The 25,319-nt window shown below is 37.6% G+C and overlaps 1 protein-coding gene and 1 pseudogene across 3 annotated transcripts in view; one reads left to right on the top strand and one right to left on the bottom strand.

Annotated features, from left to right (window-relative positions):
* The window catches only part of TTBK2 (tau tubulin kinase 2), a 127,805-nt gene that overhangs the window by 70,874 nt on the left and 31,612 nt on the right, over positions 1-25,319 (bottom strand). Inside the window, exons 1-3 of one of the 3 annotated variants that reach the window (XM_040226818.1) lie at positions 23,427-23,811; positions 14,818-14,965; positions 5,156-5,267 (exon numbers count right to left, since the gene is read on the bottom strand). Coding sequence is in view for 2 of the 3 variants with exons in the window: in XM_040226816.1 (XP_040082750.1) it covers positions 14,818-14,965; positions 23,427-23,495 (217 nt within the window). In the remaining variant the exon portion in view is untranslated. Of the gene's footprint in view, positions 1-5,155; positions 5,268-14,817; positions 14,966-23,426; positions 23,812-25,319 lie in introns of those variants that run through there. The other 2 variants (XM_040226816.1, XM_040226817.1) reach the window with 2 other exon arrangements.
* On the top strand, positions 20,899-21,378 carry LOC120853152 (annotated as a pseudogene).

The following is a 25,319-nucleotide window of genomic DNA, read 5'->3' as shown; positions in this document are numbered from 1 at the left end:
GATGACTCTACACATGGACGTCACAGATGGTCAATATCCAAATCAGATCGATTGTATTCTTTGCAGCCGAAAATGGAGCAGCTCTACAGAGTCAGCAAAAACAAGACCTGGAGCTGACTGTAGCTCAGATCATGAACTCCTTATTGCAAAATCCAGGCTTAAATTGAAGAAAGTAGGAAAACCAATAAACCATTCAGCTATGACCTGAATCAAATCCCTTATGATTATACAGTGGAGGTGATAAATAGATTCAAGGGATCAGATCTGTTAGACAAAGTGTCTGAAGAACTATGGACAGAGGTTCATAACCCTATACAGGAGGCAGTGACCAAAACCATCTCAAAGAAAAAGAAATTCAAGAAGGCAAAGTGGGTTGTCAGAGGAGACTTTGCAAATAGCTGAGGAAAGAAGAGAAGCAAAGAGCAAGGAAGATATACAGTTGAATGCAGAGTTCCAGAGAAGAGCAAGGAGAAATAAGAGGGACTTCTGAACAGTGTGAAGAAATAGAGGAAAACAACAGGATGGGAAAGACAATAGATCTCTTCAAGAAAACTAGAGTTATCAAGGGAACATTTCATGTAAGGATAGACATGATAAAGGACAGAAATGGTAAGGACCTAACAGAGGCAGAAGAGATTAAGAGGACATGCCAAGAATACACAGAAGAACTATACAAAAAAGGTCTTAATGACCTGGATAACCATGATGATGTAGTCACTCACCTAGAGTCAGACTCCTGGAATGTGAAGTCAAGCGGGCCTTAGGAAGCATTACTACAAGCTAGTGAAGGTGATAGAATTCCAGCTGAGCTATTTCAAATCTTAAAAGATGATGCTGTTAAAGTGTTGCACTCAATACGTCAGCAAATATGAAAAACTCAACAGTGGCCACAGGATAGGAAAAGGTCAGTTTTCATTCCAATCCCAAAGAAGGGTAGTGCCAAACAATGTTCAAATTAATGGATAATGCTAGTAAGAGACTATGCTTAAAATCCTTCAAGCTGGCTTCAAAAGTATGTGAACCAAGAACTTTCAGATGTATAAGCTGGGCTTAGGAAGGCAGAAGAACCAGAGATCAAATCACCAACAATTGCTGGATCACAGAGAAAGGAAGGGAATTCCAGAAAAACATCTACTTCATTGACTACTTGAAAGCCTTTTACTGTGTGGATGACAACAAATTGCGGAAAATTCTTAAAAAGATGGGAATATCAGACCACCATACCTGTCTCCTGAGAAAGCCGTATACAGGCTAAGAAGCAACAGTTAGAACTGAACATGGAACAGACTGCTTCAAAACTGGAAAGGAATAGGACAAAACTGTATAGTGTCACCCTGTTTATTTAACTTATATGCAGAGTACATCATGCAAAATGCTGGGCTAGATGAATCACAAGCTGGAATCAAGGTTGCTGGGAGAAATGTCAAAAACCTCAATTATGCAGATGATACCATTCTAACTGCAGAAAGTGAACAGGAATTAAAGAGCCTCTTGAGGGTTAAAGAGGACAGTGAAAAAGCTAGCTTAAAACTCAACATTCAGAAAACTAAGATCATGGCATCAGTCCCATCACTTAATGGCAAATAGATGGGGAAGAAGTGGAAGCAGAGACAGATTTCATTTTGGGGGGCTCCAAAATCCCTGCAGACAGTGACTGCAAGATACTTGCTCCTTGGAAAGAAAGTGTGAAAGTGAAAGTCGCTCAGTTATGTCCAACTGTTTGCCATCCCGTGGAGTGGTCCATGGAATTCTCTAGGCCAGATTACTGGAGTGGGTAGCTTTTCCCTTCTCCAGGGGATCTTCCCAACCCGGGGATTGAACCCAGGTCTCCTGCATTACAGGCAGATTCTTTACCAGTTGAGCCACAGGGAAGCCCAAGAATACCAGAGTTGGTAGCCTATCCCTTCTCCAGCAGATCTTCCTGACCCAGGAACTGAACCAGGGTCTCCTGCATTGCAGGCAGATTCTTTACCAACTGAGCTATCAGCAAAAGACGCTTGCTCCTTGGAAGGAAAGCTATGACAAACCTTGACAACATATTAAAAAGCAGAGACATCACTTTGCCAATTAAGGTCTATATAGTCAAAGCTATGGTTTTTGCAGTAGTCATGTATGGATGTGAGAGTTGGACCATAAAGAAGGCTGAGCATCGAAGACTTCATGCTTTTGAACTGTGGTGCTGGAGAAGATCTTAAGAGTTCCTTGGACAGCAAGGAGATCAAACCAGTTAATCCTAAAGGAAATCAACCCTGAACATTCACTGGAAGGACTGATGCTGAAGCTCTAATACTTTGGTCACCTCATGAGAAGAGCCCACTCATGGGAAAAGATCCTGATGCTGGGAAAGACTGAAGGAAGGCAAAAGGAGAAAAGGGTGGCAGAGGATGAGATGTTTAAATAGCATAACCAACTCAATGGACATGAGTTTGAGAAAACTCAGGGAGATAGTGAAGGACAGGGAAGCCTGGCATGCTGCAGTCCATGGGGTCACAAAGAGTCAGACATGACTTTGCAACTGAAGAAAAACAAAATGGCTAATGATTCTAAGCATCTTTTGCTGAGCTGATTTTCCACTCTATATCCTCTCCCAAAGCCCATTAAAGATTTTTAATTGGATTATTTTCTTATTGTTGAGTTTTGAAGTTTTTAAATATTCTGAATATAAGTCCTTTGCAGATATGTGATTTGCAAGTATTTTCTCCTGGTCTATAATCTGTCTTTTCATTCTCTTAATAGTGTCTTCACAAGCAAACCACTTAATTTGATTCAGTCCAATTCATCAGCTTCTTCTTTTCAATCATGATTTTGGTGTCATGTGAAAGAACTTCTTGCCTATAGCCAGCTCACAAAGATTTTCTGTGTTTGCTTCTAAAAACTGTATAGGTTTATATTTCACATTTGGATGTGTGGTGCTTTTCAAGTTCATTTATGTATAATGTGTGTAGTTTAGGTCAAGGTTCACTATTTTGGTATTTGGATGTCCCACTGTTCCAACACCATTTATCAAAAGTGCCATTATTTTTCCACTTTCAACTTTGTTAAACATTATTGGCCATATTTCTATGAGTCTACTGCTGGAATCTGTTCTAGTTCGGTGATCTGTATGTCTACTCCTTCACCACAGTCTTGACTGTGGTAGCTTTGTACTAAATTTTAAAATCATGTAGCTTGATTTTTCCAACATTTTTCTTTTTTTAAATTGTTTTAGATATTCTAGGTCCTTTGCCTTTCTATAAAAATTCTAAAATTGGTTTCTCTATCATGACAACCAGTGTTGTTGTTATTGTTATTGCTTCAAATCTATAAATCAACTTGAGGAAAATTGATGTGTTAAGTATAGTGAATTTTCCAATTCATGCATACAACATGTCTTTCTATTTATTTAAATTTTCTTTTTAAAAAATAAATTAGGAGGGGACATATGTATACCTATAGCTGATTCATGTTGATGTTTGGCAGAAACCAACATAATACTATAAAGCAATTATCCTCAATTAAAAATAAATTTTAAAAATAAATAAAAATTAAAGAAGTTTTAAAAATAAGGATTTTACATTTTCACCATAAAGTTCTCATACATATTTTGTTACATTGATACCTAAGTATTTCATTTTGGGAGAGCTACTATAAATGGATTTTTTAATATTCCATTTTCAATTATTTATCGCTAGTACACAGAAATATGATTTTGTGTGTGTGAGCTGACCTTGAACCACTTATTAAACTCATGTATTCCAGTTAATTTTTTCTGGATTCCTTGGGATTTTATAAATATATAATCATGCTATCTGCATAAACAGAGACAGTTTTATTTCTTCCTTTCTAATCAGTATGTCATTATTTCTTCAAATATTTTTGCCATACCAGAATCATTATCTGCACATTCTGGGTCTCTGACAACACAAATGTTAGACCTTATAAGAGTTTCAAGATTTCTGAGGTGCTTATTTTTTTTCTCTGTTCTTCAAATTGGATCATTTCTATTTATTTAACTTCACTGACTTATTATGTCATGTCCTCTCTGCTATTCAGTCCGTTCAGTGAGCTTTTCATTTCCATTATTATATTTCTCAGTTCTAAAATTTCCATTTAGTTCTTCTTTACATCTTCTATTTCTTTGCTGAGACTTTCTATCTTCCCACTCATTCCTAGAATATGGTCATAATATCTGATTTTAAAAGTTTTTTTGAGATAATTTTAACATCTGTGATCCTGGCACTGGTATCTCTTTTCTGCCTTTTCCCAAGTGAGTGCAGATTTCACAGGTTCTTTTTAAGCTGAGTAATCCAAGATTGTATTCTGGACATTTTGAATATAATCTTATGAGAATCTGGCTCCTATTTAAGTCCCACCAAGAGTGCTGGTGTTTTTATTTTAGCCAGTAATTGACCCAGCTGGGTTCACACTTCAAGTTCTGACCATCCTTCTGTAGCCTGCATTTCCAATTTCAGTTTAGTGTGCAAAGCCTTTGAAGTCATACTGAGTGTGTTCCATAACTGTCCCACGCAGTGTCCAGTTTGGGGCTTGGGAGTGGTCTATCCCATAATTTGGTCCTCAATGTGCTGTTCAGGATCACACTCAAGCACGCACAGCTTGGAAGTCAGCTCAGCAGTCTGTGAGCAATTTTAAGTGGTCACTTTCCCAAGCTTCTCATTCACCTGCAATTCTCTGGATTCCTGGGGCTTCCCTTTTTCAGCCTTCCTGCAGAAAGCTGGGGCTTCATTAGCCCCATTCTTCCATATACTTCCCATAACCATGCCCACATCAGGGCCAAGCAACAGAAGAGCAAAGGGAAATGCAAGCAGTGGGACTTGCCCCACTCTCTTGAGACCACAGCTCCTCCAATCTGAGAGGCAGGTTTCCTATCCTTCTGAGATTCAGGCTCCTGCCTGCCCCACTGATGCCACTGCCCAGGATTGCTTGAGGCCTGGGGTGCAAGAGAATGAAGAAAAAGGGGGGAAAAAAAGAAAAAAGAGAAGAATGTGGGATTGCCACATTCTGAGTAGTAGGAGACGTCTTTCCTCTTCCTTGGGTCAAAACTAATGGGATTCTCCTGGTGCTTTTTCTGTCCATGTTAATAATGCTCATGTCCAAGTTTCAGGATACATTAAGTTCAGGCTGGGGCATACTGGAAGAAAAAAAATGGTAAACTCACCGACGGTTCAGTAGTACTTTCAATTCTGGTCTTCTTCCCCAATCTGCCTCCTACTATTTATTTTTCAGAGTCCTCAAATAGCCACTCCAAGCATTCTGTCCAGGTCTTACAGCTGCATTCAGTGGGAAAGACAGGGTGAAGCGTGCTTACTCCATCTTATCTGGAACCAGAACCTGGACTACTGCTTCTCATAACAAACTTTGTAGAACTGACTGACTCAACTACTTGTTAAATTTGATCGTAAGAAATTAAAATTTTAAAATAAATAAATCCTGTAATAATCTTACTGAGGAAAAGGGAACAAGCAACTTAACAGGATCACATTATTTTAAGCATATATACTTTTAGCTATTCAATTATTAGGAAAAAAGTGAAGTTCTTAATTATATTTTGCTTTACTTCTCTAAATCTTATTTTACCTGTGGATTTTTGTGATACTAGGACTGTTATAAAATTTTTAAAAGAAGGAAAAAAAAAAGATTTATTGAAAGTATGACTCAGAGGAAGCCAAGTGCACTTGAGAAGCTATAAAGTGTTAAAGAAATTGAAAAATAGTTCAGGATGACCAACACTAAGTGTAAACCCAACAGTTTCAAGAAAACAGTATAGAAAAGCAGGCAGATATCAATTCAAGGTTTTGTTTGCCATGTTAAAGTGGGTATAAAGAAAGTAAAGGAAGGCCCTGAAGTGTTTTAGCAATGGCCAGGGAGTAACATGATTTTCTTGAAGGATTACTCCTCTGCAGAACATAAAAGTGCACAGAAAATGAATCTTATTGTCTGACTCTAAGGGGGGGGGGGGTCTCATCAAGTTGGAGAACAGTATATACAGTATGATTCCACATGTGGTTGGGGGTATGGGTAGGGAGGGAGATTTTATACACACACATGCACATATAGACATGCACGCACACATACAATGTTATGATACATGTCATATATAATCAAATGATTATATATATATAAATGATTATATATCATATATATCCTTAAATCATATGATTGAAAGTGAAAGTGAAAGTGAAGTCGCTCAGTCGTGTCCGACTCTTTGCGACCCCGTGGACTATAGTCCACCAGGCTCCTCCGTCCATGGGATTCTCCAGGCAAGAATACTGGAGTGGGTTGCCATTTCCTTCTCCAGGGGATCTTCCCAACCCAGAGATCGAACCCAGGTCTCCCACATTGCAGGTAGATGCTTTAACCTCTGAGCCACCAGGCAAGCCAAATCATATGATTATATTAATTTATATCTTATTATGATTCTATATAATATATATGTATATATTCATATATGTAAACAAATGGATAAATTAAATATGTATTGAATGTTTCTGGAAAAAACACAAGAAACCAGTAATATTGGTTAGAGAGGAGAGTGAAAGGGCTAAGGGAAAAAAACTTTTACTTTTTACAGTATTCTGTTTGATTTTAAATTCTTTTACCATGATCATTTACACTTTTAAAAAGGGTTGTAAAAAAAAAATAGAAGGAGAACATATGAAAAGTTAGATATGATATAGATATAGGACATTAAAATAAGATATGTATGAGCCTAGCATTCAGTATCACTGTTCCTAGCATATAGTAAGCACTCAAACACAGTTACAGATCTTCTTACAAATAAGATGTTATTAATCATTTATAAAGAAGGGTCACAACAGAAAACAGCTGATTTTAATTATACTACACTATACTGCACAAATTTACCAGGTATTTTCAAGCATTTAGAAATTTAAGAAAAGATAAAGAGTAAGAATGGATTTTAAAGATATTTATTATTATCATTTAATTATACTTTTGCTATAAAAAGAAATGTTTGCATATTTTTCTCAATTTCTTAAGCCCTGAAGGGTATAAAGGGAAAAGAGTCTCTCCTGGTCCTTCTAATTCCAATACACAAACATAGCCATTCCCAAAGGCTCAATGGTTTCTTAAGTTCTATACAATTGCAGACTTTCTTTGTGCATATAAAGCACATATAAAGATGTATATTTCTATATATTATATTATCTTTCAAGGAAATTAATCTCTGCTCCTTTAAATAATCTAGACCTACTCTATTTCTTAAACCCAAATAGAGTAAATGAATAAACAAATCCTTAAACTGCCAGATGAAGCTAAATCTTCCAAGTTGGGATATACTTAAATGGACAGGTTGAACAGTTGAAGTTCTCAAAGACCTCCTAACACCCCTCGATAGGAGAGATAAACCTTAACTAGGGCAAACAAAAGTTACTTTAAGGGGAAAAAATTACTAGGTAAAATGAACAAAATGGCAGATGAAAGGTTTTTAAGAGATTAAAAGATGTAATGAGGGGTAACTTGTTATCCCTAATCTTTAGGTCCCAGAGTCTGACTACTATGCTCTCGCACAAAAGAAGTTACTTGAGATCTTCTAACATACCCATATCTGATGGCACAGAAGAAGGGAAGCAAAAAGCCCATTTGACTGCAGAGTTCCAAAGAACAGCAAGGAGAGATAAGAAAGCCTTCCTCAGCCATCAATGCAAAGAAATAGAGGAAAACAACAGAATGGGAAAGACTAGAGATCTCTTCAAGAAAATCAGAAATACCAAGGGAATATTTTATGCAAAGATGGGCTCGATAAAGGACAGAAATGGTAGGGACCTACAGAAGCAGAAGATATTAAGAAGCGGTGGCAAGAATATGCACAAGAACTGTACAAAAAAGATCTTCAGGACCCAGATAATCACGAAGGTGTGATCACTCACCTAGAGCCAGACATCCTGGAATGGGAAGTAAAGTGGGCCTTAGGAAGCATCACTACAAGCAAAGCTAGTGGAGGGGATGGAATTCTAGTTGAGCTATTTCAAATCCTAAAAGATGATGCTGTCAAAGTGCTGCACTCAATATGCCAGCAAATTTGGAAAACTTGGCAGTGGCCACAGGACTGGAAAAGGTCAGTTTTCATTCCAATCCCAAAGAAAGGCAATGCCAAAGAATGCTCAAACTACCGCACAATTGCACTCATCTCGCATGCTAGTAAAGGAATGCTCAAAATTCTCCAAGCCAGGCTTCAGCAATACATGAACTGTGAACTTCCAGATGTTCAAGCAGGTTTTAGAAAAGGCAGAGGAACCAGAGATCCAATTACCAACATCTGCTGGATCATGGAAAAAGCAAGAGAGTTCCAGAAAAACATCTATTTCTGCTTTATTGACTATGCCAAAGCCTTTGACTGTGTGGATCACAATAAACTGTGGAAAATTCTGAAAGAGATGGGAATACCAGACCACCTGACCTGCCTCTTGAGAAATATGTATGCAGGTCAGGAAGCAACAGTTAGAACTGGACACGGAACAATAGACTGGTTCCCAAGAGGAAAAGGAGTAGGTCAAAGCTGTACACTGTCACCCTGCTTATTTAACTTATATGCAGAGTACATCATGAGAAACGCTGGGCTGGATGAAGCACAAGCTGGCATCAAGATTGCCAGAAGAAATCTCAATAACCTCAGATATGCAGATGACACCACCCTTATGGCAGAAAGTGAAAAAGAACTAAAGAGCCTCTTGATGAAAGTGAAACAGGCGAGTGAAAAAGTTGGCTTAAAGCTCAACATTCAGAAAACTAAGATCATGGCATCTGGTCCCATCACTTCATGGGAAATAGATGGGGAAACAGTGTCAGACTTTTTTTGGGGGGGCTCCAAAATCACTGCAGATGGTGATAGCAGCCATGAAATTAAAAGACACTTACACTTGGAAGGAAAGTAATGACCAACCTAGACAGCATATTCAAAAGCAGAGACTTACTTTGCCAACAAAGGTCTGTCTAGTCAAGGCTACGGTTTTTCCGGTAGTCATGCATGGATGTGAGAGTTGGACTATAAAGAAAGCTGAGTGCCAAAGAATTGATGCGTTTGAACTGTGGTGTTGGAGAAGAATCTTGAGAGTCCCTGGGACTGCAAGGAGATCCAACCAGTCCATCCTAAAGGAAATCAGTCTGGGTGTTCACTGGAAGGACTGATGTTGAAGCTGAAACTCCAATACTTTTGCCACCTCATGCGAAGAGTTGACTCACTGGAAAAGACCCTGATGTTGGGAAAGATTGAGGGCAGGAGGAGAAGGGGATGACAGAGGATGAGATGGTTGGATGGCATCACCAACTCAGCGGACATGGGTTTGGGTGGACTCCGGGAGTTGGTGATGGTCAGGGAGGCCTGGCATGCTACAGTTCATGGTGTTGCAAAGAGGCAGACACGACTGAGTTATTGAACTGAACTGAACTGATAGAACAGAAACTCAGTGAGGGCAAGCAAATTTGGAATAACTTTCACAGACATTCTATACTGAACAGATCAGGGGGTCTAATCCAGAAACCACATATTTCTTATATTCTTATACTGGGGGAAGAAAGGAGTCACATTTTTACAGCAGCAGCTACAGACTTCAAGCAGGGAAGGCAGAAGAGGCAGAGCTGATCTTCTGTAGTAGTAACCTTTCACCTCAACTTTCAGCTTGTGCTCTGCAGTCTCCAAAGCAAAAATAAAATCCAGCACCAATATTCCAGGGTTTAAAAAAAAGTTCCTACAAGTCAAAACAAAAATCACAATCTCTTTTTGGGCTGTAAGAAAAAACAGTTTTTCCCTGCATTTATATGGGGCACGAAAAATTCCTAGTTCAACTGAGAAAAAAAATTACTTGGTTATAACAGTGGTATTTACTCTATTTGATATCAATAGGATCTTTACTTGGTTTTAGAGGATCTAGAGGAGAAAAATGTTTAAACATTTAAAGAGGCTTTAAATTAATTACTTTCTCATCCAAGGTAATATATAAAGAGAAAAACCTCAGTTTTACTTAATTTAGTGCTTTGAAAAGGCACAAGAGATAAGATGATATTGATCATTTACAGCATGAAGAGCTAAAATGGGATAGAAAGGCTGAGCAAATTTCTAGTTTTAAGTTAAACAAACTTCATTAGATTGAACACATCATGGAGGTAAGACACATAAGGACTAGTGATGTGTGTGTGCATGTGTGTGTGTAGAAGGAAATGGAAGTACAACAAACTTCATTAGATTGAATACATCATAGAGGGAAGATACATAAGGATCAGTGGGGTGTGTGTGTGTATAGAAGGAAATGGAAATACAACAAACTTCATTAAACACATCATGGAGGGAAGACACAAGGATTACTGGTGTGTGTGTGGGCGGGGGGGGCGGCGGTGTAGAAGGAAATGGCAATCCACTCCAATATTCTTGCCTGGGAAATCCCATGGACAAAGAAGCCTGGCAGGCTACAGTCCATGGGGTTACAAGAGTCAGAGATAACTTGTTTCAACTGGAAGCAAGTAAACAAAATATAAACTTCTCAAGATCCCAGGAAGACTTCCTTTGATGAAAAGATCTGAGGATAAATTTTAGTCATTTTATAATATTCTGAATTTCCATATCACACCACCTAATATGCAAAAATTAAAAAAAACAAAAACTTCAAAACCAATTATAAACCATTTTCTGGAAGATCCAAGTGACTGTCTCTTGTAACAATGAAGAACTAAACATCTATATAACATGGTTTTGAGAATCTAAACCTTAGTCACCCAAAGATGACTTTACCAACTAGTATTTATAACACTCTTTAACAAATTATTCCAGAATCTTAATAATTTTTTTTCTTACCAAAAAAATAATTTATTAAAATGATAACCAGAAATAGAAGAGTTAATGCTATCCTATTCTCCCACAACTCCATTTACGAATGTACAGTATCACAAAATACAAAGCTACTTTCTACTATCATTCTGCTACTAAGCATAGTATGTCAAGTTTAAATGTACAAAATACATTTTGCCTAAAATAAACGATGTAAACAAATTGAAAAGTGCATATAAGAATAAACTAGGTAATATCTAGTGATATTAAAACCTACTGAAAGAAGTGTGTTGGTCCAATAGCAATTGGTGTCCTAGTTCCCACACTATGATCTCAATTTTTTCCCAATATAAAGGTTTCTTGGAGAAAAAGGGTTCCTGATTCCAACTCTGGTACAGGGAAAGTTCAAGGAAAGCCTCAAACATGTACTGTGCCAGTAAGCTAGTGATATAAAAGAACACTAAAGTAACATCAGGAGGACAAGCAGCCAATTTAAAAAGGCTTCCACCAATCAAAAGAAGTGGAAATTTTAGCGTAAAAAGAATAATAACTGCAATGGATTGTAAGAAAACATAGAAAAATCCATGATCTCATAGTGATACTCAAAACAGAAAAATAGCTCACTATTCACATAAGGGCACAACTTGTTATTTTGAAAACTGGTAAATAAACAGGAAAAAAATCAGGTCTTTACCCTGCCCTTCTTGTAGTAACTATCATTTCAGGAGAAACAAATGGCTGATGAAATAAAATTCTACTCTGTAGAATCATTCCAATTCAGAAATTTGGAAGGAATAAAAGAATCAGAAATATTTTACAACCCCTATGGAAACAATGGATGAAGACAATGTACTCCCATCAGCAACAATAACGACATGGATTTCTTTGAGCCACTAGGTCTAACTACAAGTTCACATGAAACATGGAGGATAGAGGAACATGTTAACACTACAAGGGTGCAATCAACCAAATCCAGATGTGGACTGCTCTACCAAACTAAGAACTTCATTTCTCCACAAACAAACAGCAATGCCAAAATTGAAAAAAAAAAAAAAGAGGAGGGGGGAACGTATATTAAGAGATACTTAGGAATGCAAAGTGCTTACCGTGCACGTGAATCTTTATTTGAACAGCTCAATGTAAAAAGAGTATTTTTAAGACAATAGGGGAAATTAAATACTGGCTGCTAGATTTTATATGGTATTGAGAAATAATTTTCTTAGGTGTTTAAGACTACAGTGTTTATGTCATTAATAAAGGAATTCCCTAATGTAAAGTATGGACTTTAGTTAACAATAATGTATCAATACTGCTTCCCCAACTGTAACAAACATACTACACTAATGCAAGATGTTAGTAACAGAGGAAACTGTAGAAGGGGATTCTGAACTTCCACTCAGTTTTCCCTATAAACCTGAACCAGTTCTAAAAAAGTAAAGTCTACTAATTAAAAAAAAAAAAAGAAAAACTGGAACATGGGCTTCTTCTCCAATCCATTCTTAAAACTGGTCACCTGCAGAGTTTCCACAGTGTTATTATTTCACTTTTTCAATAATATAGATTCTCCCAAATTTTCCTAATGTTTAACATAAACTACCTCTAATATATTCTCATATCATTCTTTTTCTTTTTGTAGGGAATAAGTGACTAAGACTTTCTATGTTCCAATAAATATAAATTAACGCACTCACAAAACCATTAATCATGAACAAAGTTCTTACAAAGCAGTGTCTGGCAAATTTTTATTATTTCCAGCAAAATGCTAAGGCCTTCACACTTTAGGGCCAATGAGAAAGGAATATGGTAGTAATGAGAATTATGCATGAGCTGAGGAAATCTAGAATTGTGAGGTACAGGAAAAGACAGAGAAAAAGGAGAATGAAAGGAATTCAGGAAAAGAAATAATGAGAATTTTGAAAAGGGGGAATGATTTATTAAAAGGAACAAAACTTAGGGTTCAGGCTAAATTCATCACAAAATATCATTTTATGTTAAAAAGAAATAAATCCTATACCAGTTATCAAAAACTGAACAACAATTTTAAACCAACCAGTCCTATAAAGGGCTAACCTCTGGTTATATACCTTTTCCTTAAGCATATAGCCTCCTTTTTATTGGGGTCACTGAGTAAGAAAATCATTATGACAACAGACAGGCAGGAACAAGAAGTTCAGCTCCATTAAAAGGTTCTCAAAGGGTCTAGATTCCAAAGCACCTTCAACAAAAAGAAGTTATGACGCTTAAGTATCCAGAAGGCATGGTTAGAAAGCCAAGAAAAGAAAGCCAAGGGCTGTTCATTGAAATACAGACCAAAAGATAAAAAAACCTATTTTATTTTGGAAAGAGAAAAGTTCTGAGGAACTAAAAACAGGTAAGAAAAACATTTTAGGTAATAATATGAAAGATGAAATAAGAAGGAAAGGAGAGACTCAGCATCCAAGGATCTCCAATTCACCCATTAAAAGGTACTAAACTGTTCTTTAAGCTTTATCACATAGAATCCCGAGTAAACCATGGCCAAAATAGGCAGGAGAACTTACTGAAAGGACTATAAAGCTGTATTCTGCCTCATCTGGAAGCATTTCCTTAGGACCAAGTAGAAGAAAGACAGGTGAAGCAGCACTGTCCAAGCCAAGCTGATACTAACATACTTGCTGATATTAACATAATATGGACTTGGCTGAGAGTAAAACAGATCACTTGGGATCTGTGCAAGCCAGGAAGAGATAGCTCTAGCTGCACCTGTTTGTTCATATCACTGAGATGCAAACAGCTCAAAATAAACATGGAAGAGCAGAAAAGGTGAGGAAAAGAGAGCACCATCCTTTTCTCTATTCTTCCTTCTCTAATCATCTATTTTTTCAAGTAGTTACAATGTGTGCTGATCTATCCACTGTCTTTCTGACTTCCCATGTTTTGGGAAAGCTAAGTTTGGCCTAAAAACAACTATTAAACAGATCTATAACTGTATTAGCATCATACTCTAAAAAAAAATGAGTCAATTAGTAGAGAAACTTGGGACAATGAGAAAGCTTAAGGCAAAGGGCAGTGATTAAAACAATAGATGCTGCCAGAATACATAATACACATTTCATTAACTTAACAGAAACTAATTTACTAAAATTCCAAACATCAGTGATTCACAAGGATAGCATATTCACCCTAGAGAATATACAGTTGTGAATCTGAGGGTCCTAAGCTACATAGCATTTTGTCCTTGTTATTTCTACCAACTAGTTATTTCTACCAATTACAGCAACTTCCTTTGCTCTGTATGTTAATACTAAATTCCCTTAGACACTAATGAATGTCCCATAGCAATATCAACCCTCTGGAGTTTAATAAGATCATTCAGTGTGCTAATCACACCTCTATTTAATTTTGATCCAGAAAAAATATTTAAATATCAGTAATATCAGATTATGTCATAAACTGTAAAATACAAAGATGAATCAAACTGGCCACATATTAAGGGTTTTACATCACTAGAATGCTGTCAGAAAAAAAGTTAACTTATCCTTGTGGTAAAATAATAGAGACTCAAGCAGTAACACGGACCTCAAAAATGATGGCCAGGGCCAGAAAGGAGTTATTTGATGAAACTGAAGCTAATGAAATCAACAGGTAACAAATATTATTATTTTTTATCCACCCTTCAGTGTGATTTGAAGGCAGCTTTCTTAATGTGATTAAATCATGTTTAACATCCAAAAACACAAGAAGAAACAACTCAGAGGTGTTTATTTTTTAAAAGGTAAATTTTACCATGACAAACATTATGCAAACACTTACTAATGCAGAATGTTTCAGGTAATTCACTCCCTCTTATCCTTACTCACCATGAAAAGAAATTCCCCAAATCTAACTGTTCTAAGCAATCAGTATGTCTACAATTACTAGCTAGCAATAAAATGTCCAAGAGAAAAATGTTCAGCATGGTTACACTTAGTTGACACCAGAATATTCAACTGATAAAAGAATGTAACTTGATGTTCAAAGACAATAATAAATTGTTTGGTATATCATACAAAGCAGCTTACCTTGTAATTTTTTCAATACAGCAACCTCCATTTTCAGAACTTGCTTTGGTTGTTGAGCTGATTCCACCTTCAGTGCAACATTTTCCCTGGTGAGCATGTCCAAGGCATCGTAAATTTCTCCAAAGCCCCCACCCCCAATCTTCCTCAACTGCATGGGAAATAAAATAGGAACACACACACACACACACACACACACACAATTAACAGAAGATTCTAATTAGAAGTTGATTCATCTCTGATATTTACAAAATAATATATAATTGACTATCCCTATTTTATGCTAAAAGATCTCAATATTGTTAATTGAGTATATGCCAAGAATGAATGCTTAGAAATAATGTCAAAATTTTTTCCCACAGATTTGTCCACAAGAAGTACTGAATTTATTTCAGCCACAAACAATTTTAAAATTAGGTCTACAGCCAGCATCAGAAACATCATAAAAGACACAGTTATGTGAAGCTTCACTTCCCACATATAACTCTCAATGACCAGATCTGTTCTAATTCTAAGGCAATCATTTGAAGATGTTTTAAATCCTTAACATCTTTTTTACCAACTGAAATCTCCTCTGGAACCAGACTGAGATGTGTCTGTGGGGAGGCTGGAGGAGGGACAGGCCACCAGAGCCCAGTTCTCTCAGCACCATTTACCCTCCTCTCGGAGGCACTGAATAGCTACACAGAACATAGCCCTGAAGAGAGGTCCTAGAAAATGGGCCAGCAGCTTGGGGTTAAGGGAACTAGGGACCCCAAGGCACCAAAGAAGTCATTTGGAGGTGGCCCCTCGAATGCTCAAGCTTGCTAGTTGCCACATGGGTAAGAAATAAAAACCATCTAGTTAACTCCTAATCCATAAGACTGTGATAAAAATAAATGATTGTTTTGAGCCTCTAAATTTTGATGCAGTTTGTTACTGGATTGGTCAAAAACTTCATTTGGGTTTTTCCATAAGCTGTAACAGAAAAATCCAAATAAATCTTTTGGCCAACTCAATGAATAACAGATAACCAAAACACCATCCTTAACAAGGAGCCTGTAATTTTTTTTTTTTTACTAAGAGGCCACTATGTCACTCAAATTTGGCAGACATGCTCCACATGTATATTGGCTCTCACTGTCAGGGCAGAGCGACTATGCCAGGCATAGCTGCATTTGTCACCTTTTGATATGTCTAATGGAGAACTGCCAACCTTTACCACAGCACTTAACACAAAGCTCTCACCAAAGCACACACGTGCCTGACTTACATAAACATTACCAACTGCTGGAATCTCCCTGCACCAGCCACGATGATGACAAGGTTCTTTCCTATGTTTACTCAAGAAAAATTTCAAAGTCTACTGCTTTGCCTAATAAGTAAAACACCGTACCATAAAAACAAAATTTTTATTTCTAGAAGAATAATCTTCTTTTTGCAATCTGTTGACAGACTATGGAAACAACTGAATAGCTTGGCTAAACTTGCCAGTGGAACAAAACTTTGGTTAACAAAAGACCAGGTAGCAATAAAACATATTTAAATATATCTAAAAGAAAAATAGCTTCTTTACTGGAAGAAAGAGAGCAGATTCCAAGTCCAGGGCAAGGAAGCCATCAAAAGACTATAAGAATCATGTTAAAAAGACTCAGGAGACAACTTGAAGGAAATCCCTTTAGTCAAATGAGACAATTTGAATATCAATAGCAATGATAACTACAACAGACTGAAACACATGAAATATGCTTAAATCCATGAATTCTTAATTATAATTTTTTAAATTCCATTAGTCACTTTGAGAAGATGCTCAGTTCAGGGCTTCCCTTGTGGCTCAGAGGTTAAAGCATCTGCCTGCAATGCGGGAGACCGGGGTTCAATCCCTGGATCGGGAAGATCCCCTGGAGAAGGAAATGGCAATCCACTCCAGTATTCTTGCCTGGAGAATCCCATGGATGGAGGAGCCTGGTGGGCTACAGTCCACGAGGTCGCAAAGAGTCGGACACGACTGAGCGACTTCACTTTCACTTTCAGTTCAGTCACTCAGTCGTGTCCAACTCTTTGCGACCCCATGGACTACAAGACCCCAGGCCTCCTTGTCCATCACCAACTCCCAGAGTTTACTCAAACTCACACCCATTGAGTCAGTGATGCCATCCAACCATCTCTTCCTCTGTCATCCCCTTCTCCTCCCGCCCTCAATCCTTCCCAGCATCAGGGTCTTTTCAAATGAGTCAGTTCTTCACATCAGGTGGCCAAAGTATTGGAGTTTCAGGTTCAGCATCAGTCCTTCCAATGAATATTCAGGACTGATTTCCTTTCGGATGGACTGGTTGGATCTCCTTACAGTCCAAGGAACTCTCAAGAGTCTTCTCCAACACCACAGTTCAAAAGCATTAATTCTTCGGCGCTCAGCTTTCTTTATAGTTCAACTCTCACATCCATACAAGACTACTGGAAAAACCATAGCTTTGACTAGACGGACCTTTGTCAGCTAAGTCATGTCTCTGCTTTTCAATACATTGTCTAGGTTTGTCATAGCTTTTTTTCCAAGGAGCAAACGTCTTTTAATTTCATGTGTGAAGTCACCATCTGCAGTAATTTTGGAGTCCAGAAAAATAAAGTCTTTCACTTTTTCCATTGTTTCCCCATCTATTTGCCATGAAGTGATGGGACAAGATGCCATGATCTTAGTTTTCTGAATGTTGAGTTTTAAGCCAACTTTTTCACTCTCCTCTTTCACTTTCATCAAGAGGCTCTTCGCTATCTGCCATAAGGGTAGTGTCATCTGCGTATCTGATGTTATTGATATTTCTCCCAGCAATCTTGATTCCAGCTTTGCTTCTTCCAGCTCAGCATTTCTCATGATATACTCTGCATGTAAGTTAAATAAGCAGGGTGACAATATACAGCCTTGACATACTCCTTCCTTTTCCTATTTGGAACCAGTCTGTTGTTCCATGTCCAGTTCTAACTGTTGCTTCTTGACCTGCATAAAGATTTCTCATGAGGCAGGTCAGGTGGTCTGGTATTCCTATCTCTTTCAGAATTTTCCACAGTTTATTGTGATCCACACAGTCAAAGGCTTTGGCATAGTCAATAAAGCAGTACATGTTTTTCTGAAACTCTCTTGTTTTTTTCATGATCCAATGGATGTTGGCAATTTGATCTCTGGTTCCTCCACCTTTTCTAAACCCAGCTTGAACATCTGCAAGTTCACATACTGCTGCAGCCTGGCTTGGAGAATTTTGAGTATTACTTTACTAGCATGTGAGATGAGTGCAACTGTGCAGTAGTTTGAGCATTCTTTGGCATTGCCTTTCTTTGGGATTAGAATGAAAGCTGACCTTTTCCAGTCCTGTGGCCACTGCTGAGTTTTCCAAATTTGCTGGCATATTGAGTGCAGCACTGTCACAGCATCATCCTTTAGGATTTGAAACAGCTCAACTGGAATTCCATCCCCTCCACTAGCTTTGTTCGTAGTGATGCTTCCTAAGGCCCACTTGACTTCACATTCCAGGATGTCTGGCTGTAGGCTGGTGATCACACCATCGTGATTATATGAGTCATGAAGATCTTTTTTGTATTGTTCTTATGTGTACTCTCGCCCCCTCTTCTTAATATCTTCTGCTTCTGTTAGGTCTATACTATTTCTGTCCTTTACTGAGCCCATCTTTGCATGAAATGTTTCCTTGGTATCTCTAATTTTCTTGAAGAGATCTCTAGTCTTTCCCATTCTATTGTTTTCCTCTATTTCTTTGCATTGATCACTGAGAAAGGCTTTCTTATCTCTCCTTGCTATTCTTTGGAACTCTGCATTCAAATAGGTGTATCTTTCCTTTTCTCCCATGCCTTTCGCTTTTCTTTTCATAGCTGTTTGCAAGGCCTCCTCAGACAACCATTTTGCCTTTTTGCATTTCTTTTCCTTGGTGATGGTCTTGATCAGTGCCTCCTGTACAATATCACCAACCTCCATCCATAGTTCTTCAAGCACTCTATCTATCAGATCTAATCCCTTTAATCAACTTGTCACTTCAAATGTCATAAGGGATTTGATTTAGGTCATAGCTAAATGGTTTGGTGGTTTTCCTTATTTTCTTCAATTTAAGTCTGAATTTGGAAATAAGGAGTCATGATCTGAGCCACAGTCAGCTCCCAGTCTTCTTTTTGCTGACTATATAGAGCTTCTCTCTCTTTGGCTGCAAAGAATATAATCAATCTGTTTTCAATGTTGACCATCTGATGATGTCCATGTATAGAGTCTTCTCTTGTGTTGTTGGAAGACGGTGTTTGCTATGACCAGTGCATTCTCTTGGCAAAACTCTGTTAGCTTTTGCCCTGCTTCATTCTGTACTCCAAGGCCAAATTTGCCCATGACTTCAGGTATTTCTTGACTTCCTACTGTTGCATTCCAGTCCCCTATAATGAAAAGGACATTCTTTTCGGGTATTAGTTTTAGGAGGTCTTGTAGGTCTTCATAGAACTGTTCAACTTCAGCTTCCTCAGCATTACTGGTCAGGGCATAGACTTGGATTACTGTGACACTGAACAGTTTTCCTTGGAAATGAACAGAGATCATTCTGTTGTTTTTGAGACTGCATCCAAAAGATTGGACTCTTTTGCTAACTATGATGGCTACTCCGTTCTTCCCCCAGTAGTAGATATAATGGTCATCTGAGTTAAATTCACCCATTCCAGTCCATTTTAGTTCACTGATTCCTAAAATGTCGATGTTCACTCTTGCCATCTCCTGTTTGACCACTTCCAATTTGCCTTGATTCATGGACCTAACATTCCAGGTTCCTATACAATATTACTCTTTACAGCATCGGAGTTTACTTCCATCACCAGTCACAACCACAACTGAGTGCTGTTTGTGCTTTGGCTCTGTCTCTTCATTCTTTCTGGACTTATTTCTCCACTGATCTCTGGGAGCACATTGGCCACCTACCAACCTAGGGAATTCATCTTTCAGTGTCCTATCTTTTTGCCTTTTCATACTGTTCTTGGGGTTCTCAAAGCAAGAATACTGAAGTGGTTTGCCATTCCCTTCTCCAGTGGACCATGTTTTGTCAGAACTCTCCACCATGACCCATCCATATGGGTGGCCCTACACGGTATGGCTCATAGTTTCACCGAATTAGACAAGGCTGTGGTCCACGTGATCAGATTGGTTAGTTTTCTGTGACCTCCTCAGGAGACATCCAAACACAGTTATGCCTCAGTCTCTGTGGGGCCTCTGGGTCCTGGTGCACACAAGGTATGTTTGCGTCCTCTAAGCATCTCTGGTGGGTATGGGGTTTGATTCTCATTAGCATCAGAAGATGCTAGGGAACCAATTTATTACTTTGAAAAGTGGTAAATTAAAAAAAGAATCAAGCATTTATCCTGTATTCCTAGTCAAACTGTATCTCAGGGTAATCAAATAGTTAATGATGCAAAATTTCTCTTCATAGATGTACTTCAACTAATGAACGAAGGAATGACAGAACATCACCAATCTGCCATCCCTTTGAATTAACAGACCTAGACAATGATGATCAATAGTGGTAACAAAATGATGGGCAATAAGACATTACGTGCCTCCCATCCAAAGTTAACAGTACCCTTTATGGGGGGAAAAAAAAAGCCCCTACCTCAATAAACAAACCTGAAGTCAGATCTAATCAAGCCACTCTATATAACCAACAAATACACAAGACAGAGGATCATGTTAACACCATGTGGAAACAATAGAAAAAACCCAAACTATGGAAAATTCTACAGGCAAATAACCTAGTTTCTTCAAAAAATAAACTGCAAGAAAAAAAGAAAGGTGAAAAGGAATTTAGAAATTAAAGGAAACTTAAGTATGTCAAACAACTGAAATATCCAGATTTCACCTGGATTTGATTCAACTGTTAAAAAAACTTTACAAAACAATTAGGAAAATGTGAAAGTTGGAAGGATATCAAAATGATATTAATGACACTGCTTTCCTGAATGTGATATTATGATTACATTTTATGTGCACAGAGAAAAGTAAGGTAAAAGATTCCTTCAAAATATTTTGGGAAAGATCTGTTTTTAATGTTTAAAAACAACTAGGAAGTGAGATCATGCTTCCCGGGGTGAAAGGTTAGCAGAAGTGCCCTTTCTTGCTTTCTGCTGTAGTCCCGAGCGGTAGCTGCCTAAATGGGCAAGTTCATGAAACCTGGGAAGGTGGTGCTGGTCCTGGCCTGTCGCTACTCTGGACGCAAAGCGGTTGTCGTGAAGAATATTGATGATGGCACCTCAGACTGACCCTACAGCCATGCTGTGGTGGCTGGAATTGATCGCTATCCCTGCAAAGTGACAGCTTCCATGGGCAAGAAGAAAATCACCAAGAGGTCAAAGATCAAGTCTTTTGTGAAAGTTTATAATTATAGTCACCTCATTACGACAAGGTACTCTGCGAATATCCCCTTGGACAAAACTGTTGTCAACAAGGATGTCTTCAGAGATCCGCTCTCAAACGCAGGACTCCATGAGAGGCAAAGGTCAAGTTTGAGGAGAGATACAACACTGGCAAGAACAAATGGTTCTTCCAGAAGCTGTGGTTTTAGGTCTGTCCCAGTCATTAAAAATATTAAAAAAAAAAAACAAAAAATAACTGGACTCTATGATGATCTTTTACTTTTATCTAGTTTGTTTCCATTTTTCTATTTCATATTCAGTGCTCCCATTTCATTTGGTATGTTTTCCCATTTCTCCATCACTCCCTGTTTTTTTTGATGTTCTTTCTCAAGCAAAGTATAGTAGAAAAGCTTTTGTATACACATATATAAATCTATATAGAGTATGTATAATACATACATTTTAGAAGACTTATGAATTTTTGCCTAGCTAAAAAATTCATGACATTTTGATTCCATTTGTCTCAGTATGATAGAATGCTAGATTTATAATTTATATTCACTCAAAATTTTGATATAGTTCCATATATTTTGGCATCTAGTATTACTGCTGGAAGTCTAGAAAGTTTATTAGCTTAGTGATTAAAAAATGTGAATGAGGCTTGAAACTTCTAATCTAATTCTGAGAATATTAAGAAATATGCTGTTAAAAAAACACAGAAAGTTAACAAGTGATACAGTATTATTAACTAAAGTACAGATTTTGTTCAAATCTTCACAAAATTTTATGCTCGTGTCCATTATTTGTTTTCCTACCTTATTTAAGACTCCACATTATATTTAATTGCATTTAGCAGCTTCAGCTGCATGCAAAAGATTCTGGTAAATTGTTTTTTCATTTTTATTCTATTACAAATATTTTCTAATTTTCCATGTTACAGGTTCTTAGATATACCCCTCATTTAAAAGTGGATATTTAATTTCCAAATACATGGGATTTTTAAAGGTATCTTTGATATTAATTTCTCATTTAAATGCTTTCTTCTCTGCAATCACCTTCTACGTTTTTAGTCTTCTAACTTTATTGAGGCTTTCAAAGGCTAAGTTAAAGTGCTCTCTTGGTAAATGTCACACTGTACTTGAAAATATGTGGGTTATTTTCAAATATCTCTTGATAGTGATCACTATCAAAAATAAACCCACAGAAATAAGAGAACAGATTCTGTATGATTTCTATACCTTTAAGACCATGAAATTTCTGCACCTGATCTTATGTCTCTGGCTGTGTTCCAGTGTTTCCAGTTTATAGTCAATGGGAACTTCAACAGAATTTGTATCCTAGTGTTGTGTGAAAACTGTATAAATCTCAATTGTGTCAAATTGGTTTATAGTGCTTTTAAGGTATACTATATTCTACTTCTCTGTACAGTCATCCTATTAATTTCTGAGAGTTTGATCTCGAAACTCCAACTAAAAATCTTAATTTATCTACTTAAAACAAATGACTGTAATATATACTGGGACCATATGTAACTTTGCTCTATATTTTCCATGTCTCCTGTAAATGTGTTATCATATTTTCATAATTTAAAAAATAAGAAAGAACAATTTTAAAATATTTTAGGAGAGAGGTTAAAGAGATGAAGCAAAACTGACTATCAATCTATAACTGTTTAAGCTGAGGCATGGGTACCTGGAGGTTCTTTATAACAGTCATGCTATTTTAACATATACTTAACAATTTTCCTTAATAAAATATTAAAAAATAAAAAGGGCATTACACTGTAGTTTTTTCAACTGTTCTTTCCCTAAGTATACTTTTATTTACCTTACTCAATAGTAGCTATTAGAGGTTAGGAAAATTTATTACTCTAAAGAGCAATATGCTGGGAGGGATTGGGGGGCAGGAGGAGAAGAGGACGACAGAGGATGAGATGGCTGGATGGCATCACTGACTCGATGGATGTGAGTCTGAGTGAACTCCGGGAGTTGGTGATGGACAGGGAGGCCTGGTGAGCTGCATTTCATGGGGTCGCAAAGAGTCGGACACGACTGAGCGACTGAACTGAACTGAACTGAAGGAGCAAGAACAATTAGGGTATAAACAAAACCTAATCATAGGAAAAGAAACAAAAGTAACAGCTTTAGGCATATAAGCAATATATGTATTATTTCCTAATGAAATGCTACTTTTATCAAGATACCAAAGCCTCCTCCTTTCCCCTACCCCACCCATCTCTCTTCCTGATGTATACTTACTACTTTCCATCTTTCTTTGACCAGGATTCCAACACTGAGGATATCCGGCTGCTCTCCTCCTCCACTCATTGCAATTCACTGATGTGGTAGAATGGTTACACAGGCATCGGGCTCCCAAGGGTGGTTTCCATTTAACCTGAAACAAAAGAAACAGGAGCAGCATATCAGGACTAACTAATTAACACAAACATTCCAGCACCCAGAAGTACTACTAATTCTATACATTAATTTGGTTGCTTGGCTGGAAAGGGGGAAATCCCAAATCTCGCTTCTAAAATCTGTTTAGTGCATATAAAAAAGTGCTTACCTTTCCATTACAGAGCCCAGTGAAATAACCAAACATTAAAGAGGCATTATATTGAAAGTGAAGTCACTCAGTTGAGTCGGACTCTTTGTTGGTACAAAAGTAATTCTAGTTTCAAACCATGAATTTTAAATCATTATATCTAGGTTCAAACACATTTTCCTTAATCAAAATAAGATCCATTACAATCAACACATTTTTGTCAATGGGAAATAAGTTGTTTATTACTGTAGTGTAAAAATCTGTGCTTCAGGAATCAACAAACTCTTGGAAAGCATTTTCTGCCTCCTGCTGGCTGTAGAAGCATTTTCCCTGTAAAAAGTTGTCGAGAAATTTGAAGAAGTTGAAGTCGGTTGCCACTGGTGAGAGGTCAGGTGAAGATGGCGGATAAGGCAAACCTTCGTAGCCCAATTTGTTCAACTTTTGAAGCGTTGATTGTGCAACGTGCAGTCAGGCATCGTCGTGGAGAAGGACTGGGCCCATTCTGTTGACCAATACTGGCTGTAGGTGTTGCAGTTTTCGGTGCATCTCATCAGTTTGTTGAACATACTTCTCAGATGTAATGGTTTTGCTGGAATTCAGAAAGCTGTAGTGGATCAGAAACAAGCAGCAGACACCAAACAATGACCATGACCTTTCTGTGGTGCAAGTGTGGCTTTGGGAAGTGCTTTGGAGTTTCTTGGACCAACCACCAAGCTGGTCATCCCTGGTTGTAGTATAAAATCCACTATTCATCACACATCACAATCCAGTTGAAAAATAGTTCATGTTGTTGTGGAGAATAAAAGAACAGAGACACTGTAAAACGACAATTTTTTTGAGTTGCAGTCAGCTCATGAATGTGAGACACCCACTCACTGAACTTTTTCACCATTCCAATTTGCTTCAAATGCCAAATGACCATAGTATGGTCAATGCTGAGTACTTCAGCAACTTCATCCTTAATTTTAAGAGGATCAGTTCTGATGATGGCTCTCAATTTATTGACGTCAACTTCTGATGGCCAGCCACTATGTCCTCCTCATCTTCAAGGCTCTCATCTCCGTTGCAAAATTTCTTGAACCACCACTGTACATTCATTAGCAGTTGCTGGGTCAAATGTGTTGTTGATGTTGTGAGCTGTCTACCCTGCTCTATGACTCATTTTGAACACAAATTAAAAAAGAGCTCAGATTTACATTTTGTCTAACATCATTTCTAGAGTCTAAAATAAATATAAAATAAACACCAAATAATAAATCATTTAACTCTCTTAAATTGAAGAAAGTGGGGAAAACCACTAAATCATTCAGGTATGACCTAAATCAAATCCCTTATGATTATACAGTGGAAGTGACAAATAGATTTAAGGGACTAGATCCAATAGACAGAGTGCCTGATGAACTATGGACAGAGGTTCATGACATTGTACAGGAGACAGGGATCAAGACCATCCCCAGGAAAAAGAAATGCAAAAAAGCAAAATGGCTGTCTGAGGAGGCCTTACAAATAGCTGTGAAAAGAAGAGAAGTGAAAAGCAAAGGACAAAAGGAAAGATATTCCCATCTGAATGAAGAGTTCCAAACAATAGCAAAGAGAGATAAGAAAGC

This window comes from Oryx dammah, unplaced genomic scaffold (assembly GCF_014754425.2).
Source record: "Oryx dammah isolate SB20612 unplaced genomic scaffold, SCBI_Odam_1.1 HiC_scaffold_26, whole genome shotgun sequence".
NCBI lineage: Eukaryota > Metazoa > Chordata > Mammalia > Artiodactyla > Bovidae > Oryx > Oryx dammah.
Note: the sequence above shows the minus strand (reverse complement) of the source record. Positions and strands in the feature narration are given on the sequence as shown.